General features: G+C 41.9%; 1 protein-coding gene across 1 annotated transcript in view; it reads right to left on the bottom strand.

The window, feature by feature from the left end:
- Positions 1-22,341, bottom strand: part of VPS35L (VPS35 endosomal protein sorting factor like) — a 52,260-nt gene extending 29,919 nt beyond the window's left edge. Inside the window, exons 1-14 of the mRNA XM_070955452.1 lie at positions 22,316-22,341; positions 19,459-19,558; positions 18,600-18,764; positions 17,045-17,167; positions 16,689-16,713; positions 15,708-15,781; positions 14,857-14,985; positions 13,524-13,608; positions 11,181-11,240; positions 6,615-6,711; positions 5,344-5,391; positions 3,029-3,122; positions 2,364-2,441; positions 892-1,014 (exon numbers count right to left, since the gene is read on the bottom strand). Coding sequence (XP_070811553.1) covers positions 892-1,014; positions 2,364-2,441; positions 3,029-3,122; positions 5,344-5,391; positions 6,615-6,711; positions 11,181-11,240; positions 13,524-13,608; positions 14,857-14,985; positions 15,708-15,781; positions 16,689-16,713; positions 17,045-17,167; positions 18,600-18,764; positions 19,459-19,558; positions 22,316-22,332 — 1,218 coding nt within the window. The 5' untranslated portion in view covers positions 22,333-22,341. The remainder of the gene's footprint in view (positions 1-891; positions 1,015-2,363; positions 2,442-3,028; positions 3,123-5,343; positions 5,392-6,614; positions 6,712-11,180; positions 11,241-13,523; positions 13,609-14,856; positions 14,986-15,707; positions 15,782-16,688; positions 16,714-17,044; positions 17,168-18,599; positions 18,765-19,458; positions 19,559-22,315) is intronic.
- Positions 22,342-22,369: the final 28 nt, after the last annotated feature.

Genomic DNA, 22,369 nt, shown 5'->3' with positions numbered 1-22,369 from the left:
AACTGGCTTTCGTATCTAAGGCAGAACTAGAACTCACCGTCTGCTTGTGATTGGCTAAAAATCACCTAGCTGATTTCCGTGCTAAGGCGGGACTAGAACTCACGGCCTCTGGGTTTCTAGGCTGGTGCCTGAACCACTAGAGATCAAAGAGGGATTCTACCATAAGATCTTGCCTCTCTTCATTCCCAACCTGTCTAATGAAAACTGTTAGGAAATGGCTATTGTCTAACTAGTTGGTCAGGCAATATATAAACTATCAATACATGTTTGTCAAAAGGTATTATATTGCTTTAAGACTGTATTGCATCATTCTGTACCCTGATTGGCTAAGCTCTGTAGCCAATGTACTTAAGGTGAAGCCTGAATTATGGCTTGAGAACACGACACCATTTTATCTGCTTATTTGCTGTTACTCTCTACCTGTTCTCTCTGCATGATCACTGTTTGATCATTGCTACTTGTTGCTTTCTACTATTTATTGAATGTTTTAATACGGAACTTGTTCCTGTTTGAAACTCAAGAAGAACTGTTTTAGTGTGTAATGACAACAACTGGTAAGAAGACTTTGTACTTGGAATATCCCTGAATTGATATTTTAACTATCGCCTTATCTGTATATGACTTGGATTGTTATTGGACTTTGTTTTACTTTTTTCTAAAAGTAAAAGACTACCACAACTCAGTGTGTCGGTATATTAACTGTGGTTATTCACTCTCAGCCGCTTTCATGTGCATATTCAAGGGCTACTCTGCTCAATAACCCATAACATCGGTTATGAGCCAAGAATATCCTTAACAAAAACCTTGGGGTGCAATCAGGTGAACATTCTCCATTATACCAACCTTAAGAAGCCTTCAAAACATTTTCAGAATGAGTTTATTTTATTTTACCTCTGCAGCTCGGTAAGCGATGCATTGTAGAATCCAATCAATTGCCGGAGAATAAAGTGTTAGATACGACGGGATCTCCACACACTGGGCCACCAGTTGGTTCTGGACTGTATCCCCGTGAACCTACGGAGAACATCCAAGACGAACGGTCACCGAAAAGTCCCAAGTGGTGGAAAAAGAGGAAGGATTCACCGTAAAGCCGAAGCATGGGATGCTGACCTCAAGGAAAACTCTGGGAAAACTGATGGGAGGTGAAAGCTGAAGAAAATGAATGTGGAGATAAGACATCTGGTTCCAGGCAGAGCTCCAGGGTGGAATGTAATTTGAAAAAGCCCAAAGGTGCTTTTCTCAAAAGGCAACTGGATTTTCTTGGTGGTTGTTTTTTTTCCCCTTTGAAAACGTTTCGCTTCTCATCCAAGAAGCTTCTTCAGTTCTAACTTGGCTTCTCCATAGACAAATTTGAACAAACAGTTGTGGACTGGAATTCACACACCATCTTGAAGAAGACCCTTTAAAACAGCCCAAGATGGAAAGCAGGTTTTTGACCTGCGACCAGGGGTGGGCTGCTGGGGGTTCTCAGGGGTTCGGGAGAATCTCTAGCTAAGATTCTGTGCGGTTCGGAGAACCTACAAATCCCACTCCTGGATGGCCCCTCCCGCCCCGCCCTGCCCCTCCCAGGAATCCCCACACAGCCCGTTTTGGATGCAGGTAAGTGCAGGGCACACACGGAGGGGAGGACAAAAAAAAGGCCTACAGGAAGTTTGGGAAGGCTCCAGAGGGCCTCCGGAGACTGGGGACGCCATTTTTGCCCTCCCAGAGGCTCGAGGAAAGCCTCCGGAGCCTGGGGAGGGCAAAAATGCTCCCCCCCCACCATGGTACAGGAGGTTGACTAGGCCACACCCACCCAGCAACCAGGCAGAGAACCCCTTGCTAAAATTTTTGAAGCCCACCTACCCCTGCCTGTGACCACAACCGGGATCGCTGCTAAGCAAGGCAGTTGTTAAGGGAGTCATGTCTGATTTCATGACCTATTTTTTCCCCCAGGGTTGTTAAATGAGTCATGCCAGCATTAAGCAAATCCAGCTAGGAAGGTGGCAACCAAACTGATTCCAGGATACTGCAACTGTCATAAATACATACAAGTGCCTGAATTTTGGTCCTACGATTGTGGGGATGCTTCAAAGATCGTAGGTGCAAGGGCTGATCATAACTTACTTTTACAGCGCTCTTGTTAACTTCAAACAGTCACTAAATGAATGGCTGTAAGTCGAGGACTACCTGTAAACCAAGGCCTACCATATGGATGAGCATTTGATGATTTGGAATAGATTGGCTAGTTTTTCTACTTCCAAGATTCTCTACCCTGTCGATAGCTGCAACTCTTTTCCGTCTGAACGGGGGAGGGGGGGAGAGAACCGTATCGAGGAAAGGATCCAGGTGCGGATTCTGCTGCGATAAGGCCGTTTACTTACTTGCTTAAAGGTTAGAAGGAAGTCAAAAAAGTTCTTGTTGAGGTTGTCCTTCAGATGAGGAGCTACTTCCATCCCAACCTGTTTGAGGAACCAAATGAATGAAATCTCTTATCTGTTTTTTTTTCTTAATACAGTTCTTTGCATTTTTGTATTTCTTCGAAGGCTTAAATAAAAAGGGGTCAGCGTATCAAGGAAGGTTTATTTTACATATGATAAAGGCAGGAAGATTACTATAAGCACAAAGGTGGAAAAGTATTCAAATAATGGAGGAATGGCTCCTTAAACAGAATGAGCATTAAAAAAAAAAACATTAGAAACCTTTATGATAGGAGTGTTCAACCTTGACAACTTTAAGACTAGTGGACTTCAACTCCTTCAGCATACCTGGCTGGGGAATTATGGGAGTTGAAGTTACAGCCCTCTCTAAAGCGGTTTACAGAGTCAGCCTCTTGCCCCCAACAATCTGGGTCCTCATTTTACCGACCTCGGAAGGACGGAAGGCTGAGTCCAACCTTGAGCCTGGTGAGATTCGAACTGCCAAATTGCAGGCAGCCAGCAGTCAGCAGAAGTAGCCTGAAGTACTGCATTCTAACCACTGCACTGCCATGGCTCTTAACCAAGATTGGTAAAAAAAGAAAAAAGATTGGTTAAAAAAAAAATCTTACCCTGCAGAGATATGCTCTAGCATAGACAGCCACCAAAGGATCACCAATTCCTCGGATCATGGAAGTCAATCGGGGGAGAGCTTCTGAAATTCCCCTAAAAAAAAACGTAATTTGAGAAACAGAGTTCATACCTGAAGCTGAGGCTCACTTCTAACAGTGTGGGGTCCTTGGTGCTCTCTAAGCTTGGCTGTTTCTCGCAGATGTTTCGATACCTAAATCGGCAACACCCTCAGTTCTATTCTAACATCATAACACCTTTTAGTACTGATGAAGTTACCTAGTTGGGTAATGAAACGTCTGCAAAATAACAACCAAGCTCAGAGAGAACTAAGGACACCTCATTTCAACCCTGAGCTACAGATATTCTCTTCTACCGGTATCACTTCTGACAACCTCAAAGGCCTGCCTGGCTGGCATGAGCCCAGACCCACTAAACTAGGAATCCAAAATATAGTCAAGCAACTTATCCTAAAGCCATTGAGGCAAACACAATAAATCCTAGCATCTAACAAATATCCTTGTTTTCCTCCCGAAGGACGAAGGACCACACGCAGTTTGAACAAAAGGGCAGCCCCACGGGAATCCTGCTCAGTAGATACTGAGTGTAGATACAAGAGTGTAGCCCTCTGCCCTGCTAGTATTTCATGAGGCCTTTAAGCTTTTAGCACTAGCAGAGTTTTTACTGCAAGAAACAAGTGTATGCTGCTGCAAAATTACTGTATTTTTTGGAGTATAAGACGGACTTTTTTCCACTCATAAGAGGGTGAAAATTTGGGTGCGTCTTATATACTGAATGTAGCCCCGCCCACCCGCCGGCCCCCCGGAAAATGGGGCACGTGGAGGCAGCCATAGATCTATGGCAATCCCTGCAGTCTGAAACAGCTGATCTTCGGGAGGCCGATCCAACCGACAATCAGCTGCTTGTGCTAATCAGGCTGTGCTGAAGCTGAAATTGAAACAGGCTGTTTGCTGCAAGGAGGCAAACTGCTGGGAGGCAGAGGCAGATTTTTTTTTCTTTTCTTGTTTTCCTCCCCAAAAAAGGTAGGCGCGTCTTATAGTCCGGAATGTCTTATACTCCGAAAAATACGGTACTCAGACATTTGCTGAGAGACACTGCAAAGTTTTTGTGGCCCTTAAACTCTCAAGGTCGCTGCTTTACCATTAACCAGGCTGTAGCTATGCAACAGCAAACCAGAAAGAACTCCGCGAAAATTATACATCAAAAACGTACCTTCCCATCAGAATGTTCATCCCACAGTTAAAGCTCTAAAGCAAAAGCCTGCTATTTATCACCCCAGGAGCCTTCCCTGATCGGTGTGCTAAATTTCAGGGACCAATCAATAAAAAAAGCTCTTTGCTTCCCAGACATATGTCTTTCCCTATATTTAATGTCCTACACAAAAGTGACCATCAGCATAAAATGAAATTGCAAAGAGATGATGATGATGGAGAAGTCTCAGGCCAGAATCCCCGTTGTTTCAATGCCACAAGCAACCCATTTATCTAAATTTACAAGAAGTTCCTTGACTTACGACTGGTCACGTTTGAATTTAGGATGGACCTCCCTAGAGCTAGTTACGACCTCGTTTTGAAATTCTGAAAGACAGCCCACCCCCAGTCATAACATTGCATTTTGAGCACTTGGCTAGTTTTCACTGCAGTTTTTTTCCCCTGGAAACTTGTCTCCTTCCAGTTTACATAAAAAAAAAAAAAATACCCATTGTGTATAATAGTTTTATTTATTTATTTATTTTATGCGGCTTATATGCCGCCCTATCTCACAATGGACTCAGGGCGGCTCACAACAATAAAACACAAGCCACAATAAAAATAAAGACTAAAATCTAAAAAATTTAAAATTAACCCATTAAAACCCCGTCATCAGACCAGGTCAAGGGATTTGAAAAGCCAAGTTTTTAATTCCCGGCGGAAGGTGCGAAGGTCAGGCGCTAGTCGGAGCTCCAAGGGGAGTTGATTCCAGAGGATGGGCGCCCCAACCGAGAAGGCTCTAACCCTGGGGACCGCCAGCCGCCACTGTCTAGCCGACGGCACCCTGAGTAGGCCCTCTCTATGGGTGTGAACCGGGCGATGGGATGTTGTTACTGGCTGAAGGTGGTCCGCCAAATATCCTGGTCCTAAGCCATGTAGGGCTAGAGTTTTGCTTAATGACCACCATCAAAGGGCATAAAATCAAGCGTGGTCACATGGGGATCTGTTTAGCGATCGTCGTGACTTATAACTCTAATTTCTAGCTCAATTAGGGCCATAACTGGAGGACTACCTATATTGAATTATCAAATGCTATCAAGTCTTACGTTTTGGAAAGAAATTTGTTGCACTTCAGTATCGATGTCTCCACATAACTTGGCACAGAGTCAGGGAAAGAAAAAAAAGAATTCAGAATAAAATGACACCTAGCAAAAGTAGTAGGTAATATATTTCCAGGGTTGTTATAAAATTTTCCTTGTTATCATCAGGTAGGGATGCAGGTTAAGTTAAAACATTTAAAAAATGACATACGTAGTTTGCAAGTACGTAAATAGCCTCAAGTTCACCTAGGCTGGGCCATTTCTATAATTCTCTTGATATTCATACTTAATAATTAGATTTCCCAAACATTGAGAGATCAATGGTCAGGTATGGATCAGGTTTTATTGCAGATATCTCACTCCACATTTCAGTAAGAGGTCCCTACCCCTAGTCAGACAGATAACTAATACTGTTGTGGTCCACCAGCAGCCTGCGGAGCTGGCAGTGGAGTCGGACAGTGAGGAGGCTGGGGAGGAACATGGGCCAGTCCTGGAGTCTGGGGAAGGCTCGGATGAAGGCACTGTGTCGGAGGCAGAGAAAGGGCCATCTGGGAGGTACGTGCTGCCTCCGGAGCCTCCAGAGTCAGATCTCAGAGAGGCAGAGGAACAGGGGGAGCCTGTTCCCAGTGCGCGCATGCGCAGAGCTGCCAGAAGGCAGTAACAGTTAAAACAAAAGGGACAACTCGGGAGTAAGACTTGGAGATGATTGGCCCCTCCCATAAGACTTAAAAGAGGAGCAAAGGCACGTGGGCCCTTTGCAGGAAGCAACGTCGTTCATTCTGTGCAGTTTAAAGTCTGAAGCTCTGTTTGATTCTGGGCTCCGTGTGGCTTTGCCAATGAGGTCTTTGGCAGCGTGTCAAAAGAGATAAAGGTGGGTGATTATCAGCCTTATCCCGAAGGACTCTTTACAACGATTGGGGACTCATCTGTGAATGAACAGAATTCACAGCTGTTAAAATAAAAGAGTTTGGGACTATTCGTGTGTTTTACTGACTCAGGAGGCCTAGGTCAGAACAAATACATACTAACTTGGTTATTGCTTTAAAGGTTGAGGTTTTTCAACCTCAGGAACTTTTGAGATGTGTGGATTTCAACAGCTGGCTTGCTTCACCCATTGATTTCTACTGGCCAATCAGGATCTCTTGTTTTCAGATCTCTTGATACCCACTTGGCATATCTTTCTTGTTTCCCTCATTGGAGAATACACTAATGCCATTTGAAATTCAAGTATAAATCAGGTAATATTTCTTTCATCAGTCTTATTCCAAAAAGGATACAATCTTGGGATGAGTTCTCGGATGGATGCAATCTTGAAAAACCAGTTTAAGCAGGTTTCTTTGGCGGTATCATTCACACTTTCAGGAGTAAACTTATCTGATTAAAATTTAAAAAAAGAGAAGTCTTAATTAAGAATCCGCTTATACTATCTCTCAATTAAATTAGGTATTGTAATCATACAGATCTGAGAAAACGGCATTCAAGCATATAAAAATATAGCATCATTAAAAATGCTAATTTTAATGCCTAATTGCCTAATTTTGAAACTAGATACCTCTACTTTTTGGTTTGTGACGGTTCTTGGCATTTTTCAATTTCACATTTGTGAAGGTTTGATTAATAGTAGTTCAGCATTTAGCAGTGAGATACCATTAAATAGTAATTAATAGCAATAGCAATAGCAATAGTACTTATACTTACAGTATATGCTGCTTCACAGTGTTTTACAGCCCTCTCTAAACGGTTTACAGAGTCAGCCTATTGCCCCCCAAAATCTGTGTCTTCATTTTACCAACCTCAAAAGGCTAGAAGGCTGAGTCAACCATGAGCCGGTCAGGATCGAACTGCTGGCAATGGGCAGAGTTTGCCTGCAATGCTGCATTCTAACACAGTGCCACCATAGCTTAATAAACTAATTTGTTATTTTACTAATACAGGCATTTATTGAGGGGGGGAAGTGTACAATGATACGATCGCTTATATAAGCATGCAGCCCAGTAAACAGAATGCAAAATATTTCTGAATATGATGTGAAAAAAAAAATCAATCAAAGGCTATACCCCTCACAGCACAAATAGCAGCAGCAAATGGAATATACCAGCATCCGTTTCTCTTTCCTGGGAAGAAACAACAACCCCAAACTGAATCCATCAGTAAAAACTTTGTGTGTGTGTGTGACTTACATGACTGATTGTGGTGTCTCCTCAGTCACGTTATCATAATTCATGCACTTGGCAACCATCACACATTTTGTAAAGAGTTGTGGCATCCCACAGTAACAAGATTGGCAGTTGTGACCTTCCCAGCTGGCTTCTGACAATGAGGAAGCTAGCTAGCAGGGAAGCCTGCAAGTAGTGTCTCACTTAATGACTGCAGTGATACATTGAACGAGCCCTGCAAAAAAAGGCCATAAACTGGATGCTGTCGCGCAATGCCTCCCTTAATGACTCCGCTGTTTAACTATTACTTTATTGGTCCCTATCGTGATCGTAAAGCACTAAGAACACATCTGAACACTCTGTGGAATGTCCCAAAGGTGCTTTTTCAAGAGGCAACTGGACTTTGTTTTTTCTTTGAAGATGTTTCGTTTCTCATCCAAGCTTCTTCAGCTCTGACTGGATGGGAGGAAGGGGGATGAAAGGATTTGCAAGGAGTATAAACCCTGCCAACAAAAGAGCGTATAGTCAAGGCGATGGTTTTCTCAGTTGCAATGTACAGCTGTGAAAGTAGGACCATAAGAAAGGCTGAGTGCCAAAGAATGGAGGCCTTTGAACTCTGGTGCTGGAGAAGACTCCTGCGAGTCCCTTGGACTGCAAGGCGATCAAACCGGTCGGTCCTAGAGGAGATCAACCCCGACTGCTCTTTAGAAGGCCAGATCCTGAAGAGGAAACTCAAATACTTTGGCCACCTAATGAGAAGGAAGGACTCACTGGAGAAGAGGCTAATGCTGGGAACGATGGAGGGCAAAAGAAGAAGGGGACGGCAGAGAACGAGGTGGCTGGATGGAGTCACTGGAGCAGTCGGCGTGAGCTTAAATGGACTCCAGAGGATGGTAGAGGACAGGGAGGCCTGGAGGAATGTTGTCCATGGGGTTGTGATGGGTTGGACATGACTTTGCAACTAACAACAGCAACAACAATAATAAACCCTTCCATTCCCCACCATCTGGTCAGAGCTGAAGAAGCTTCTTGGATGAAAAGCAAAATGTCTTCAAAAGAGAATAACCCAGAAAGTTCAGTTGCCTCTTGAAAAAAAAAAAAAAAAAGCATTTTTGGGACAACCATGACCTGGAGGACTGAGAATCTCCATATTGGTTCTCCTGATCTGCTCTACCTCAACGTCCTGATGCCCTGGTGGTCCACAATATTGGCCTTTAAGGGGAAAATCGTATCCCTGGGCAGCTTCAAAACATCCGACCTGGTTCTTGACTGACCCGATTTCATTCCATCGAGTCCTCTGGACCAAGACGTTTACTTGGTTGTTAGGGAGAAAAAAAGGCCAGCTTTGTTCATTGTAAGGCAAAAGTGGAACAAATGGATTGATGGTGATGGCCTAGGGTGATTTTACCCCCTCTGTATTCCGAGCACCTCTTTGGCACAAGAACAAGAGGAACAGCAGCGCTCAATTGCGAGACGCCACCGTTTTTGTTATTCCACTGCCGTTCTCTTCAAACACACAGAACCCAGGCAGAAATTTTGGGAGAGACTGCAATCTTCTCCCCTTTTCGCCACCGTCCCCTCCACCCCCACCCCCAATCCCTCCCCTCCTTGCAGCTGAGGACTCTTACATAATCGAGCGCTATGGAGATCCAGATTCTGCAGTTAAAGCATGTATTAACTGCCAAGTTGGTTAAGGACAAGCACCCTTATGTACGTTAAGGATGACTTATGCGTAACCAGCAAAATAGAAAAGAAATTGAAAGGATGCAAAAAAAAGATCGGGGTTGCTCAGATACCATCTTGAAAATATATTGAATTGAAAATGGACACAACAACAGAGAGGGAAGGGAGAGAGGAGTAGAGGGACAGATAGGAAGAAGAGAGGAGAAGGGAGAAAAGGAGAGAGAAGGGAGGGAAAAGGAAAGGAAGAAAGGGAAGGGAAATAAGAGTAGGAGAGAGGGTTAGAAAGAAAGAGGGGAGGAGTGGGGGAAAGGAAGGGTAAGTAGAGAAGGGGAGGGAGAGGAGGAAAGAAGAAAGTTGAAAAGGTTAGAAGAAGGGAGGGAAGGGGAAGAGGGGAGAAGGAGAGGAAGGGTTGTTGTGAAATAAGGAAGATATGAAATGGTAGAAGAGCAACTCCGAATATATTTTAAATCTTTAGGATGAAGAATGAACTCATATGAAAGTCAAAAGATAATATGTATGATTAATGATGGCTAAGAGATTGTACATTTATGTATGTTTAAGAGAAATAAAAATAAAAAACTTTTTATTTATTTTTTTTAAAAAAAGGACAAGCACCCTTAGCTGAAGCCGCTCGACGGAGAACACAGCAAGAAAGATTAGGAAGACAATGAAGCGCGATCTAAAGCCTTCTGCGAAGCCGAACTGATTTCGGGTTGCATAAACATTTCAATGATTTTTTTTTGTTTTTTAAAAAGGGGGAATTTTCAACGCTCCGCTAAGAAGCGATGTTGGCTTCGCCGAGCATTCATTTTTTTAGGCATAAAGCTTCAGTTTTGTTATCAAGGGCACAGCGGAGTCCTTTCCAATTATTTCTGCTGCAGGCCGGCTTCTTGATGGTATGGGCTCAATCAGAATCTGTTCTCTTTTATCCGAACGGAAAGAATGAGCACAAGGCATAATGAGCGTGTTCTCCTCTCACGGACAACCGCTCAAAGGCACAGCTTGGCCCAGGAAATTGCCTGTGTTTGCCATACCTGGGATTTCTCATTCCAGCAAGATTGCAAGAGGGAACCGTTGGCTGACCCTAAATGAGCTTCGGGCAAAGGAAACAGATATCCTCAAACTACCCAAACAGGAGCAAGAAGCAGAAGCAAAAGATGACAACGAGGTCTCAAACTATCCTGCGCTTCTAGAGACAGTCTGGTGTAGTGGTTAAGGTGCTAGACTAGAAACTGGGAGACTGCAAGTTCTAGTCTCCCTTAGGTAGAGAAGCCAATTGGGTGACTTGGGGCCAGTCACTCTCTCTCAACTCAACTCAACTCAACTCAACTCAACTCAACCCAACTCAGCCCAACCCAACTCAACCCAACCCAACTCAACCCAACCCAACCCAACCCAACCCAACTCATCCCAACTCAACTCACCGTTGCTGTCAGGAGACAAGGGGCAGGAATTTTATGCCTTGAGTTGTACCAATAAAGGGAGAAGGTAACTGGAACTTCTCCAGTCCGATTTGAGAGTTTGGATTCTCTACACGGAGAGTTGTGCTTGAAAATGCAGTATATTTAATGGAATTATCCCAAATTCCTTATTCCAATTCCTTTGTGGAAGAACACATAGGGATTGTTGCGTCAGATCGCCTTATTGTATTTTAGTTAGTGGAATTTGGGATAATTCCTTATTCGATGTTTGTTCTCACTAACTAAATCACAATAAGGCAATCAGAGGTCAACATCTTTCCCAAATGTTTGCTGAGCCTTTTTCTTTTAAAATTCAATAGTACTACGATTGGGAGACCTGTAGCAGCAACAAGACTGTTGGAAACATCCTTAAGATTTAGAACCTCCAAGATATTTTGGAATGTTTTTTTAAAATCTTTCTCAGTTACACCTTATTCGTGTTTTTTTTTCTACTGCTAGTTCTGAACAGTTTGTCTCCAACTGACCACTGGAGACCAAGATGCTAATGAGGATTTGCTATCTCATTTCCTATGGAGCAACCTACCTGGCAATGGGGTGCAATGATCAGTACACATAGAAAAGATCCTTTCATACACCAATTTTCCTGCAATGATAACAATAAGATGGTGAAATACTATTTGCACAGCAATTCTAGATGCAAGTTCTGAAAAAGAATGACTGGTTATCAAGTATATGGGTTAAAATTAGAAAATTAAAGGGCAGCTAGTTTAGACACTTTAGCACCAATGATGTTACCTAGTTGGGTCATGAAATGTCTGCAAGAAAGCAACCAAGCTAAGAGAGCACGAAGGATCCCACAGTCCTTCTCCTCTTCCTCCACTCCACAAACCCCCCTCTCTTCTAGCATTGATAATGCTATCTAGTTGGGCCATGAAACGTCTGCAAGAAAACAACTAAGCTCAGAGAGCACTAATGACCCCACAGTTCAACCCTGAGCTACAAACATTTTCCTCTATTGGTAAAATCTCTGCTGCAAAGTTGTTTTGAAATGAATTAACCCTCATGCTATCTATTCCTTTGGAACTCACAGGAGAAAACAGAGGACATTATGTTAAACGGTCCAGTGTTTTAAAAAATGCGCTGAAAAACTGCTCTCCTATAAATGGTATTAGCTGGACATCCTTTCTAAAATCCTTTGTGGCAAACTCACGCCACTTCCATCTCCTGCTGTCAGAGGAGAACGGGTTACAAATCTAAATAAAGACTTCTTTTTCTCTGTCACCTCTCGTTCTAATCATGTTGTGCTTTTGGTTTGCTAAATGCACTTTTGGCATTACATCATGCTGCCCTCAAGTGGGATAATGGGCACATCATTGTATCCTGCTTAAATCCAGATTTAAAAGAGGATATAACCTGTTTTATTAAATTGCAGAATGAAAGAGAAGGACGCTCAAAAACTCCCTGATGTGTTATTATCCAAAAACTGCTTTTAAAACAAGTTGGTGGTGTTTATTCTTCTTCATATTCTTCTTCAACATTTATTCCATACAGTAGCTTACCACAGAATGTCTATAAGGCTGTGTTTCCCAACCTGTGTCATTTTAAGATGTCTGGACTTCAACTCCCAGAATATCTCAGCCAGCCAGCCTGGCTGGGGTATTCTGGGAGTTGTAGTCCACACATCTTAAAATGGCTACGGTTGGAATCGCTGTTATAAGGGGTCCATGTACACAGAGGAACATCTGATCTGTGCATGTATGAAAATAATATCCATAATTATTTCTAGCTACCAGGAATTATAGACAAAGCACGCCGCCCAAGGGGAAACAAAGGCTATTACATCAATTCAGGTAGTCCTCAACTTACAACAGTTTGTTTAGAAACCATTCAAAGGTACAACAGCACTGAAAAAAGTGACTTATGATCATTTTTGACACTTATGACTGTTGCAGCATTCCCACGATCAAGTGAACAAAATTCAGACGCTTGGCAACTGATTCATATTTATGACGGTTGCAATGTCCCGGGGTCATGTGATCCCCTTTTGCGACCTTCTGACAAGCAAAGTCAATGGAGAAGCCAGATTCACTTAGCCACTAGATTACTAATTTAACAACTGCTGTGATTCACTTAACAAATGTGGCGAGAAAAGTCATAAAATGGGGCAAAACTCACTTAACCAATGTCTTGCTTAGCAACTTTGGGCTCAATTATGGTCATAAGTCGAGGACTACCTGTACCTGCAAATGAAAGGGAGGAAAAAAATCTTTCTTCAGCAACATGGAGATTATGCACTCCTGCCCAATTGGGTGATAAATTTCAAAAAGTATAAATAATCCAATAAAGACTTCTCAGCTATTGCAGCCAACATATTTAGAAGGAAGCCAATAATATTTCTACTTTCTTGGAGGGAAAGGTTGTAGTGGCAGTTGGCAGGCACCTGTCAACGTGGTTTCCAACCTGGTCTACTACAAGTCACAAAAATAGTTATTCTTGAACTTGAAGCCATTTTGGGCAAACCCAGAAATGTCAACCGTTCGGTCTTAAAGAGGTTCTAACCACTGCAAAAAAATAAAGATTGGTAGAGAAAAAGGATGGGGTTAGATTTCTCTCTAAGTATTCCCTTGCTTCTGTTGGAGAGAATCATCTATCTTCTCTTCAGAATTTTAGTAAGGGCATAAGGTTTTGTGAGCTGCAATTCGCCACAGCCGCTGCCTTTTAATAATATTAATTAGTTGGAAAAGCTGCTACCGGATCGGTCTGGTTTGGGGTTTGTTTGTTTGTTTGCTGTGATACGCTAAGAAGTCTCCCTTCTCCAATCTCCTCTTCCAGAATGTCTTGCTCACCTAAATAATTGTCAGAAAACCATTTGTATTTTCTTTTATTTAAATAGGGAAAAAAAAAATACAGTAGGTTCTATACTCACCAAAGGTATCAAGAATGTCTGTTATTAAGACAAATTTACTGGGATAAAACTGAATCACAGTTGTATCGGAAAGAAGTTTAGAACACTGGGTGGAGAGAAAAAGGGAAACAAAAATTAATCTGTTGGGTAATTACACAGAGTGTCATTTTGCTGATGAAAAGGCAGCTCGAAGACAGCCTGTCATTTGAAGAGCAGAGTTTATTCCACAAAGATTTCCACTCCAACTCTCCAGCATTCTCTTACTTATTTCCTGGCTGACCCGCCAGCTGCCTATGGATTTCTTCAGCACTAAATTCCTTCTTAACCCAACAGCGATGGAATGGAACCGCTGCTAAACCCCACTGTATTATTGGTAATATATTCCAGATGTCATTCCAGTAGCAAAAGATAAACATTCCCAATAAAAGCAGGGAAGGAAAGGTAGAACAGAGATGCCAGACTCCTCAAGACTTCCACAACTGAATTCTCTGACAGCAAGCCCCTTCGGGAAGTCTCTTTTCGAACCCTCCCCAACGAACTTTGCTAGACGAAAATTAACCAGGGAGAAAGAAAATAAACAGATGTGAAGAGGTTGCTATTTCTACCCATTAGGGCTGTTCTTAGTTGGGCTGGACTTCTCCCAAACAGGCCAGTCATGCTGAATGCTCTGAGAGCAAGAATAACAGGACATCTGGGCCTCCCTGAATATCCCTTTTCAGAGATTTGTGTGTTCATGTGTGTGTGTGTGTGTTTCATATGGCATAACAAAATACAGCATTAATGCATAAAAATCCACCAAAAAAAAAGCATATCAAATGTATATAGCAATAGCAATAGCACTTAAGACTTCTATACTGCTTCATAGTGCTTTACAGCCCTCTCTAAACAGTTTACAGAGCCAGCCACTTGCCCCCAACAATCTGGGTCCTCATTTTGCCCACCTCAGAAGCAGGGGTGCTATTCAGCAGATTCTGACAGGTTCTGGAGAACCGGTAGCCGAAACTTTTGAGTAGTTCAGAGAACTGGCAAATGCCACCTCTGGTTGGCCCCAGGAGTGGGGAGGGAATGGAGATTTTGCAATATCCTTCCCCCAGGAGTGGGGGGGGGGGGAATGGGGATTTTGGAAGACCATGAGAGGGCGTCTCTCTCTCTCTCTCTCTCTCTCTTCGTGTATCTTCATTGTAGTTCTCCATGTAGAGTTGAAGAATGATTGCTTGCCTGACTTTGCTTTGCACGTGTATGTATATATACTGTATATAACTTGTAGATAAACCACGGTTCGTAAAACCTCTGTGTACTGTATTTTGCTCAAAATAGCAGTCACACTGTGTACACTCTGACTTGTTATGCTCACCTGGATAACAATCTTAAGGGCTTTGACTTTCTGATCGGAGGCCCACGCATCCTTCAAGGATTGGTTGAGTTCTTCAATCCGGTTAGTGTAGTCTTGCTGGGTTAAGTTTAGCAATTCTTTTTGGGAACCCTAAGAAAATATGTTGGGTGCAAACAGTGAGTTATTTTTTTTTAACAGTTTTATCCTCTCGCTTTGGGAAAACAGCCCAGAAAATGCAGAATTGCTGGACTGAATGGTACAAACCAGCCATCGCTGCTATTCGCTCCAAAAGAATTCCAGACAGCATCCTTTCTCCTCCAACAAGCATTTCTGTCTCATGGTTTACCTTAGGAGTACATACAGGTAGTCCTCAACTTACAACCATTTGTTTAATAACCGTTCAAAGTTACAACAGCACTGAGAAAAGTGACCTTTTTCACACTTATGACCATTTGCAGCATCCCCATGGTCATCTGATCAAAATTCAAATGGTTGGTAGCGGGTTCATATTTATGACAGTTGCAATGTCCCAGGGTCATGTGATCACCTTTTGCGACCTTCTGACAAGCAAAGTCAATGGAGAAGCCAGATTCACTTGAATGTGTTATTAACTTAACAACTGTGGCAAGGAAGGTTGTAAAATGGAGCAAAATTCACTTAACAAATGTCTTGCGTAGCAATGGAGATTTTGGGCTCAATTGTGGTCGTAAATCGAGGATTGCCTGCAATTCTTTTAATCTATTACAAATTACAGAATCAAAAGCTCTCAAATCAGTTTCCAGCACAACAGAGCGTAGACTATGTGGAAATCCTAGAAAATGCTGAAAGAAAGGACATAAATTTCTTTGCTCTAAAAATGAATTTTTGCTCACCTCTTCGAGATCATCCAATTCTTCTAATCTGGTTCGCACTTTCTCTGAAACAGATCCAGGAGTTGAGGCTTTTCCTGCAAGTAATTACATCTTTGAATTGTACAATCTCCAGGAATTTGATCTCTAAGAAAGATGTTCTACAGTAATTTTGGACTGAATTAAAGAATAAATTATGTTCTGACAGTGCCTGAAGAAAACAATTAGAGTAGACATTTTCTGCTATACATTTCAAATTTTTGTAATTGGCAGTATTTTAGACATTGTGGGCCAAATTTCTGATTTATAAAAGCCCTTGGAATCCTTTGTTTGGAAAACAAATGCATAACTGCCCAACTTCTGGAATTGTGGGGTAAACGTCGTGGAGGACACGGCGCATATAATATTCGAATGTAGTCTCTATCAGGAAGTTAGAAATCAATATCTGTCCCCAATTATAAATAAATTTTCCCACTGGAATATAAGCCAAAAATTAGCATTTCTGTTGAGGGCTGACTCTCCTCCCCTGGTAAGAGCAATCACTCGATACCTTAAAAGGTTGACGGCAATACAAGCCAGTTATATCAAGGAAAATTTTATCGATTGTAAGAAAGATGAGCTCAGTTAGAGAGGAGCTATCCTATTTGGGTTATCTAGTCTTCTAGTCTTGGCAACTTAGCTATTGAAATTTGATATGGTAAAATTTTAATGTCATCTATCATATATTTTTAGATTGCTATTTTTGTAACTGTTTTATCTTTTTCCCTTTTTCTTTTCTGTTTTGTTTGAAAAGGCCTTCGGGCTATTCAATAAACTATACTATACTATAAACTTCTGGAATCTTTTTAATAGTGTGAGGACTCCAAATGTTATCAAAATAGAGGGTGTTAATTCAGGAGAAAGTTCCTTCATGTCAGTAAGTGTTTTCCAATTAAGCAACATGTCTTATAAAAAAAGAGAATAGATGCAAAACTTTAAGTTAAATATTTGGAAGTGAATGCTTACCTTTTTCAGATCCCATGTATAAATTCTGCAAAGGAAACATATGTTCAGTTTCAATTAGCAATCCCCAACTGTCCAGTTCTGTTAGATAATCAAAGGCCAACAGTCCCTATCAAAGTATGTATGTTCTAGGAATTCAATCATTATTATTTTGTAAACCAGCCAATTATAAAGTAGGGTTTTGCAGCTCCAAAGGTTCCAGAAAGTAGCTCAGGAGAAAATATGACCCAATGCTAATTATCAGCATGACTTGATAAGTTATCTTTATTTTACAATAACTAGATTTCCCTCTTTAGATTTTTTTTTTTTTTGCATTCCCAACCTTTGTGTTGTTTAAACAAGATTAAAAGCGGACTCACTATGGACAGTTTCTCATTTGTTGTGTAGCGTGCCAAGATTTCACCACGTTTGCTTGACCAAGGTTCAAAGTCGTTTCCCACAGACAAACTCTCATCTTTATCACGCTTCTTCCTGGCATTATCCTACAAAGGAGTATAAAAAACAGCATCACATTTTTACATAAACAAACAATGCTGCTTTTATGTTACAACACCTGCCTTTTTTTTTTCTAAATTGAGGATAAAATTAAATGTTACACCACCACTAACACAATGAATAAAAGCCACTGACAAGCATGGAACTGTCGGAAATGTATACCATATTTTTCGGAGTATAAGGCGCACCCTTTTCCCCCCAAAAAAGAGGGTGAAAATCTGGGTGCGCCTTATACTCCTAATGTAGCCCCACCCAGCTTCTCAAACAGAGGTTTCAGAGGCTGAAAAAAGCATCAGAAACAAAGCATCAGAAAAGAAGCCTCCAAAAGAGCTTCAGAAAAAAAGCCTCTGAAGTTCTGTTTGGGGGCTTTTTTTCTGAAGCTGTTTCAGAAGCAGAATTTTTTTTTTCTGAAATAGAGTTTCAGAAGTTTCAGAGGCAGAAAAAAAAAGCAAAAAAAAGCAAGGCACAGAACTCACAACCAAGGAACCTGTTGCTAAAATTCATCTCTGGGAGCAGCCAATTGGGGGTATTCCGGGAGGCCGATCCACCTGCCAATCAGCTTTTTTCTTATTTTCCTCCCCAAAAACTAAGGTGCATCTTATACTCCGGTGCGTCTTATACTCCGAAAAATATGGTATTTAAAAACCCATAATTAACTGCAAGCAAATCCATCAGCTACCCAGTAAATGCACACAGGTTGGTTACCTATGGAGAGAAGCACAAACGAAGGCTAGGCTTTGCCTTCAGCACCTTGGAGAGCTCCGTGCAAGACTCGTTAAACTGCTTACCTTCTTTGCAGTCTCCCATTCCTTTGAAGGCATCAATGAATACCAAAACTGAAAATGACATATTTCCTACCATTTTGAGTCAGAAAACTCCCAAAATATAGAGTAACACAGACTCTGAACAAGCTTAAAAATGATTAACAAAATACTTTCTCCCTTCTGTCCCTCCCTCCAAAATTGAATGTCAACCACAACATTGGGTGAGTGTGAGGTGGCCCTATCCACTGTAGTCTTCACTAGAAGGAATTTAAACATAGAGATGTTTTTGCTGGCTTCCCAAAAAGTGAAGACAATTGAACTCTCAACCAGATAGCTTCAGAGCCTGACTATGATCCACAAAAGAGAGACTTAGACATCTCTCTCTCTCTTGCTACTAATTGTAATTTAAAGAGTTTGTGTTCTTTGTTTGCAACTTAGAAAATATAGAAGAGATACCATGGAGACATCATTGTTTGGCTAGGATGACACTAAAGAACATTCAGAAGACTTCTTCCAGTTGTGTTGACCAGGATTTTTTTGAGTTCCTCCCGACTCAGGAGACATAACTTAAGAATTTTGGACACGCACACATCTGCAGAATGCAGGGGCAGCAGTAACATCAGCCCCCTACTTAGCTGGTCTGAAATGACATTACCGTTGTCATGCTCAGCAATGGATCGGCAGTAGCTGCGAACAAGGATAAAGGATCTGTGCCATCCAGAACGCTGCTGAGTGGATCCAGCATTGAACTAGAGGATGAAGATGATGTAGAGGATGTGCTTCCTTTACGACCCAATTTTTTTGTCTTCGATTCAGTAACCTGAGGAATATAATAGCATATGTAAGAAGTTTGCAGCCCAATCCTTTCCACGCTTATTCCAAGACCAGGCAAACATGTGTAAGAGACCAGTTCTGTAAGGCACCACTGAGCTAGGAATAGTTACTTTAGAGAATGGAGAAGTTGAATTACATTCAATGCTAGACAAAGCCTAATTCTGAACAAGCTTAAAGAGTAGATCAGGAATTGAAGTATAATCTACATGCTGCCATTATAAAACTAAACATTTTACCCAGGGGTGAAATCTACTTACCTTCCCTACCGGTTCGGAAGTGTGCACACTTCCATCATCACGTTCGATTTTTGATCCCCTGTGCATACGTAAGGGGTTAAAAACCAGGAAGTAACGACATCCGGGCAGATGGGCGGAGCCTCATACTGCCACCGCTACTACTTTGCCGAACCATGCGCCACCGGCGCTACCGGTTTGCGTGAGCCAGACAGAACCGGCAGGATTTCACCACTGATTTTACCACCAGTGTTTATTGCAAATTGTGCAGAATTTAATTTCCCTCATTTGAAGTCATACTGATGGTATCACACAGACCTTTTTATGGAGATATGACAAACCAAAAACCTCTTTCTCTTTTATCAATCAAACTTGATAATGATACTGTTGGTTTGCAGACCAACATAGCAATATCACGTTTTTCTGCAAATTACCAGGTAAACCTACCATAATGGGTTTGAGTGGATGGAAATCACCAAATTCCACAGACACAGCCTCCAGTCTGTATGATTCCAATTCACGCCCATAGTTTCGTATTCTTGCATGCCTGAAGGACAAAAGTAAATATATATATATATATATATATATATATATATATATATATATATATATATATATATATATATATATATCGTGTGTGTGTGTGTGTTATATAGATATACATATGCACAGAGTAGACTGGCAACAAGTGTTTTTTTAGAGATTTATTTATTAAATTTATTTGTTGCCCCTCTCACCAAATTCTAATTCCAATCACTGTAACCAACATGGGACAACCATAATGATGGGAAGACCAATCTAATACCATCTGAAGGACCAAACCTGAGATATACCATAATTCAATGAAAATAAATTTTATCTATAAGCATAAGCTCAAGGCAAGTTGCAAGAAAAATTCATTCTCATCAGTTCAACACTGATATTTTGCAGCCTGTAAACAGTTACTAACAAAAGAGAAGGAAGATTTATGTCCTAAGATGAATCACCAGTGACACCAACTGGCATCAGAAAGAAATGAATGTAAAATAATATTTCCTCCCCAAAGCTAACTTTTGGACTGACACATTGCTGTGAACTATATGTTGGTTTAATATTGTTATATTGAAAAAATCATAATGGCTGGATTCAACCAACGTGAAAGAACCAGAATGTTCTTTCTGCACCAACTCAGGAAGCTCAAACTGCCCAAGGAGCTGCTGATCCAGTTCTACAGAGGAATTGTTGAGTCTGTCATCTGAACCTCCATAACTGTCTGGTTTGGCTCTGCAACCCAACAAGACAGATACAGACTTCAGAGGATAATTAGAACTGCAGAAAAAACAATGGCTACCAACCTGCCTTCCATTGAGGACCTGTATACTGCACAAGTCAAAAAGAAGGCTGTGAAAATATTTACAGACCCCTCACATCCTGGACATAAACTGTTTCAACTCCTACCCTCAAAACGACCACTATAGAGCATTGCACAGAACAACTAGACACAAGAACAGTTTTTTCCTGAATGCCATCACTCTGCTAAACACATAATTCCCTCAACACTGTCAAACTATTTACTAAGTCTGCACTACTATTAATCTTCTCATCGTTCCCATCATCCATCTCCTCCCACTTATGACTGCATGACTGTAACTTTGTTGCTTCTATCCTTACAATTTATATTGTTTCCTAGTATGATTTGATTGCTTATTTGTACCCTACGACTATCATTAAGTGTTGTACCTTATGATTTTTGATGAATGCATCTTTTATGTACACTGAGAGCATATGCACCAAAGACAAATTCCTTGTGTGTCCAATCACACTTGGCCAATAAAGAATTCTATTCTATTCTATTCTATAATGCAGGAATTTCGAGAAGATAGTGATGATGATAATAATGAATAAACCAGGAAGTAAAGTAGGAACAAGAATAGAGATGTTTAATCTGTGCTGCAATTCCTGTTCATGCTTGGATATAGCAATAGCCCTTAGACTTATATAGCGCTTTGCGGTGCTTTGCGGTTCTCTCTAGGTTTGTAACGTCAGCATATGTCCCGAACAATTTGAACTCTCATTTTGCCAACCTCGGAATGATGTCTAGTCTGATGAAAAGAAGAACTAGGGGTGACATGATAGCAGTGTTTCAATACTTCAGGGGCTGCCACAAAGAAGAGGGAGTCAAGCTATTCTCCAAAGCAACTGAGGGTAGAACAATAAGCAACGGGTGGAAACTTATCAAGGCGAGAAGCAACTTAAAACTAAGGAGAAATTTCCTGACAGTTAGAACAATTCATCAGTGGAACAACTTGCCACCAGAAGTTGTGAATGTTCCAACACTGGAAGTTTTTAAGATGATGTTGGACAATCATTTGTCTGAAATGGTATATAGCAGTTGTTCTCAAACTGTGGGTCGCGATCCCTTTGGGGGTCGAACGACCCTTTCACAGGGGTCTCCTAAGACCATTGGAAAACACATTTTCAATGGTTTTAGGAATAATTTTATGGTTGGGGGTCACCACAACATGAGGAACTGTATTAAAGGGTCGTGGCATTAGGAAGGTTGAGAACCACTGGTATATAGGGTTTCCTGCCTAAGCAGGGGGTTGGACTAGAAGACCTCCAAGGTCCCTTCCAACTCTGTTATTCTCTGTTCTCAGTGTTTCAATATCTCAGGGGCTGCCCCAAAGAAGAGGTACTCAAGCTATTCTCCAAAGCACCTGAGGGAAGGACAGGAAGCAATGGGTGGAAACTAATCAAGGAGAGAAGCAACTTAGAACTAAGGAAAAATTTCCTGACGGTTAGAACATTTAATCAGTGGAACAACCTGCCTCCAGAAGTTGTAAATGCTCCAACACTGGAGGTTTTTAAGAAGAGGTTGGATAACCATTTGTCTGAAGTGGTGTAGAGTCTCCTGCCTGAGCAGGGGGTTTGACTAGATGACCTCCAAGGTCCCTTCCAACTCTGTTATTCTCTCTCTCTCTCTCTCCGATATCCCTGTTGGATTTCTACCTGCCCAAGCCTCTCTGAGAGGCTGTTTTTCATTGCCAAGCCCCCACAATTCCTCCCCTCCCCTCGGGAAGACAAAGTCCATCCTTCTCAGCGTGCGCAGGATGATGGGAGTTGTCATCCCCACGCCTCTAAGGAAGACCACGGAGGGAGCCGCCCTCTCAAACCCCGGCGCCCCCTCCCCACAGCCAAGCCTGCGGCCTAGAGTCCTCTGAGGGGGGGGCGGATTAAAAAAAAGGGCGGGAAAGTCGAGGCTCCCTCATTTGAGGCGGGGGGAAATCCCTCCTGTTTTTTCCTCCCACCCCGCCGCGATTCTCACCAAGGAAAGGCAGCCATCTTGGTCCCCTCACGTGACTTCGCCGCTCGCGAGCGC

Source organism: Pituophis catenifer, unplaced genomic scaffold (assembly GCF_029215685.1).
Source record: "Pituophis catenifer annectens isolate HBS135680 unplaced genomic scaffold, rPitCat1.0.hap2 SCAF_16, whole genome shotgun sequence".
NCBI lineage: Eukaryota > Metazoa > Chordata > Lepidosauria > Squamata > Colubridae > Pituophis > Pituophis catenifer.
The sequence above is the reverse complement of the archived record's forward strand: the minus strand, read 5'-3'. Positions and strand labels throughout refer to the sequence as shown.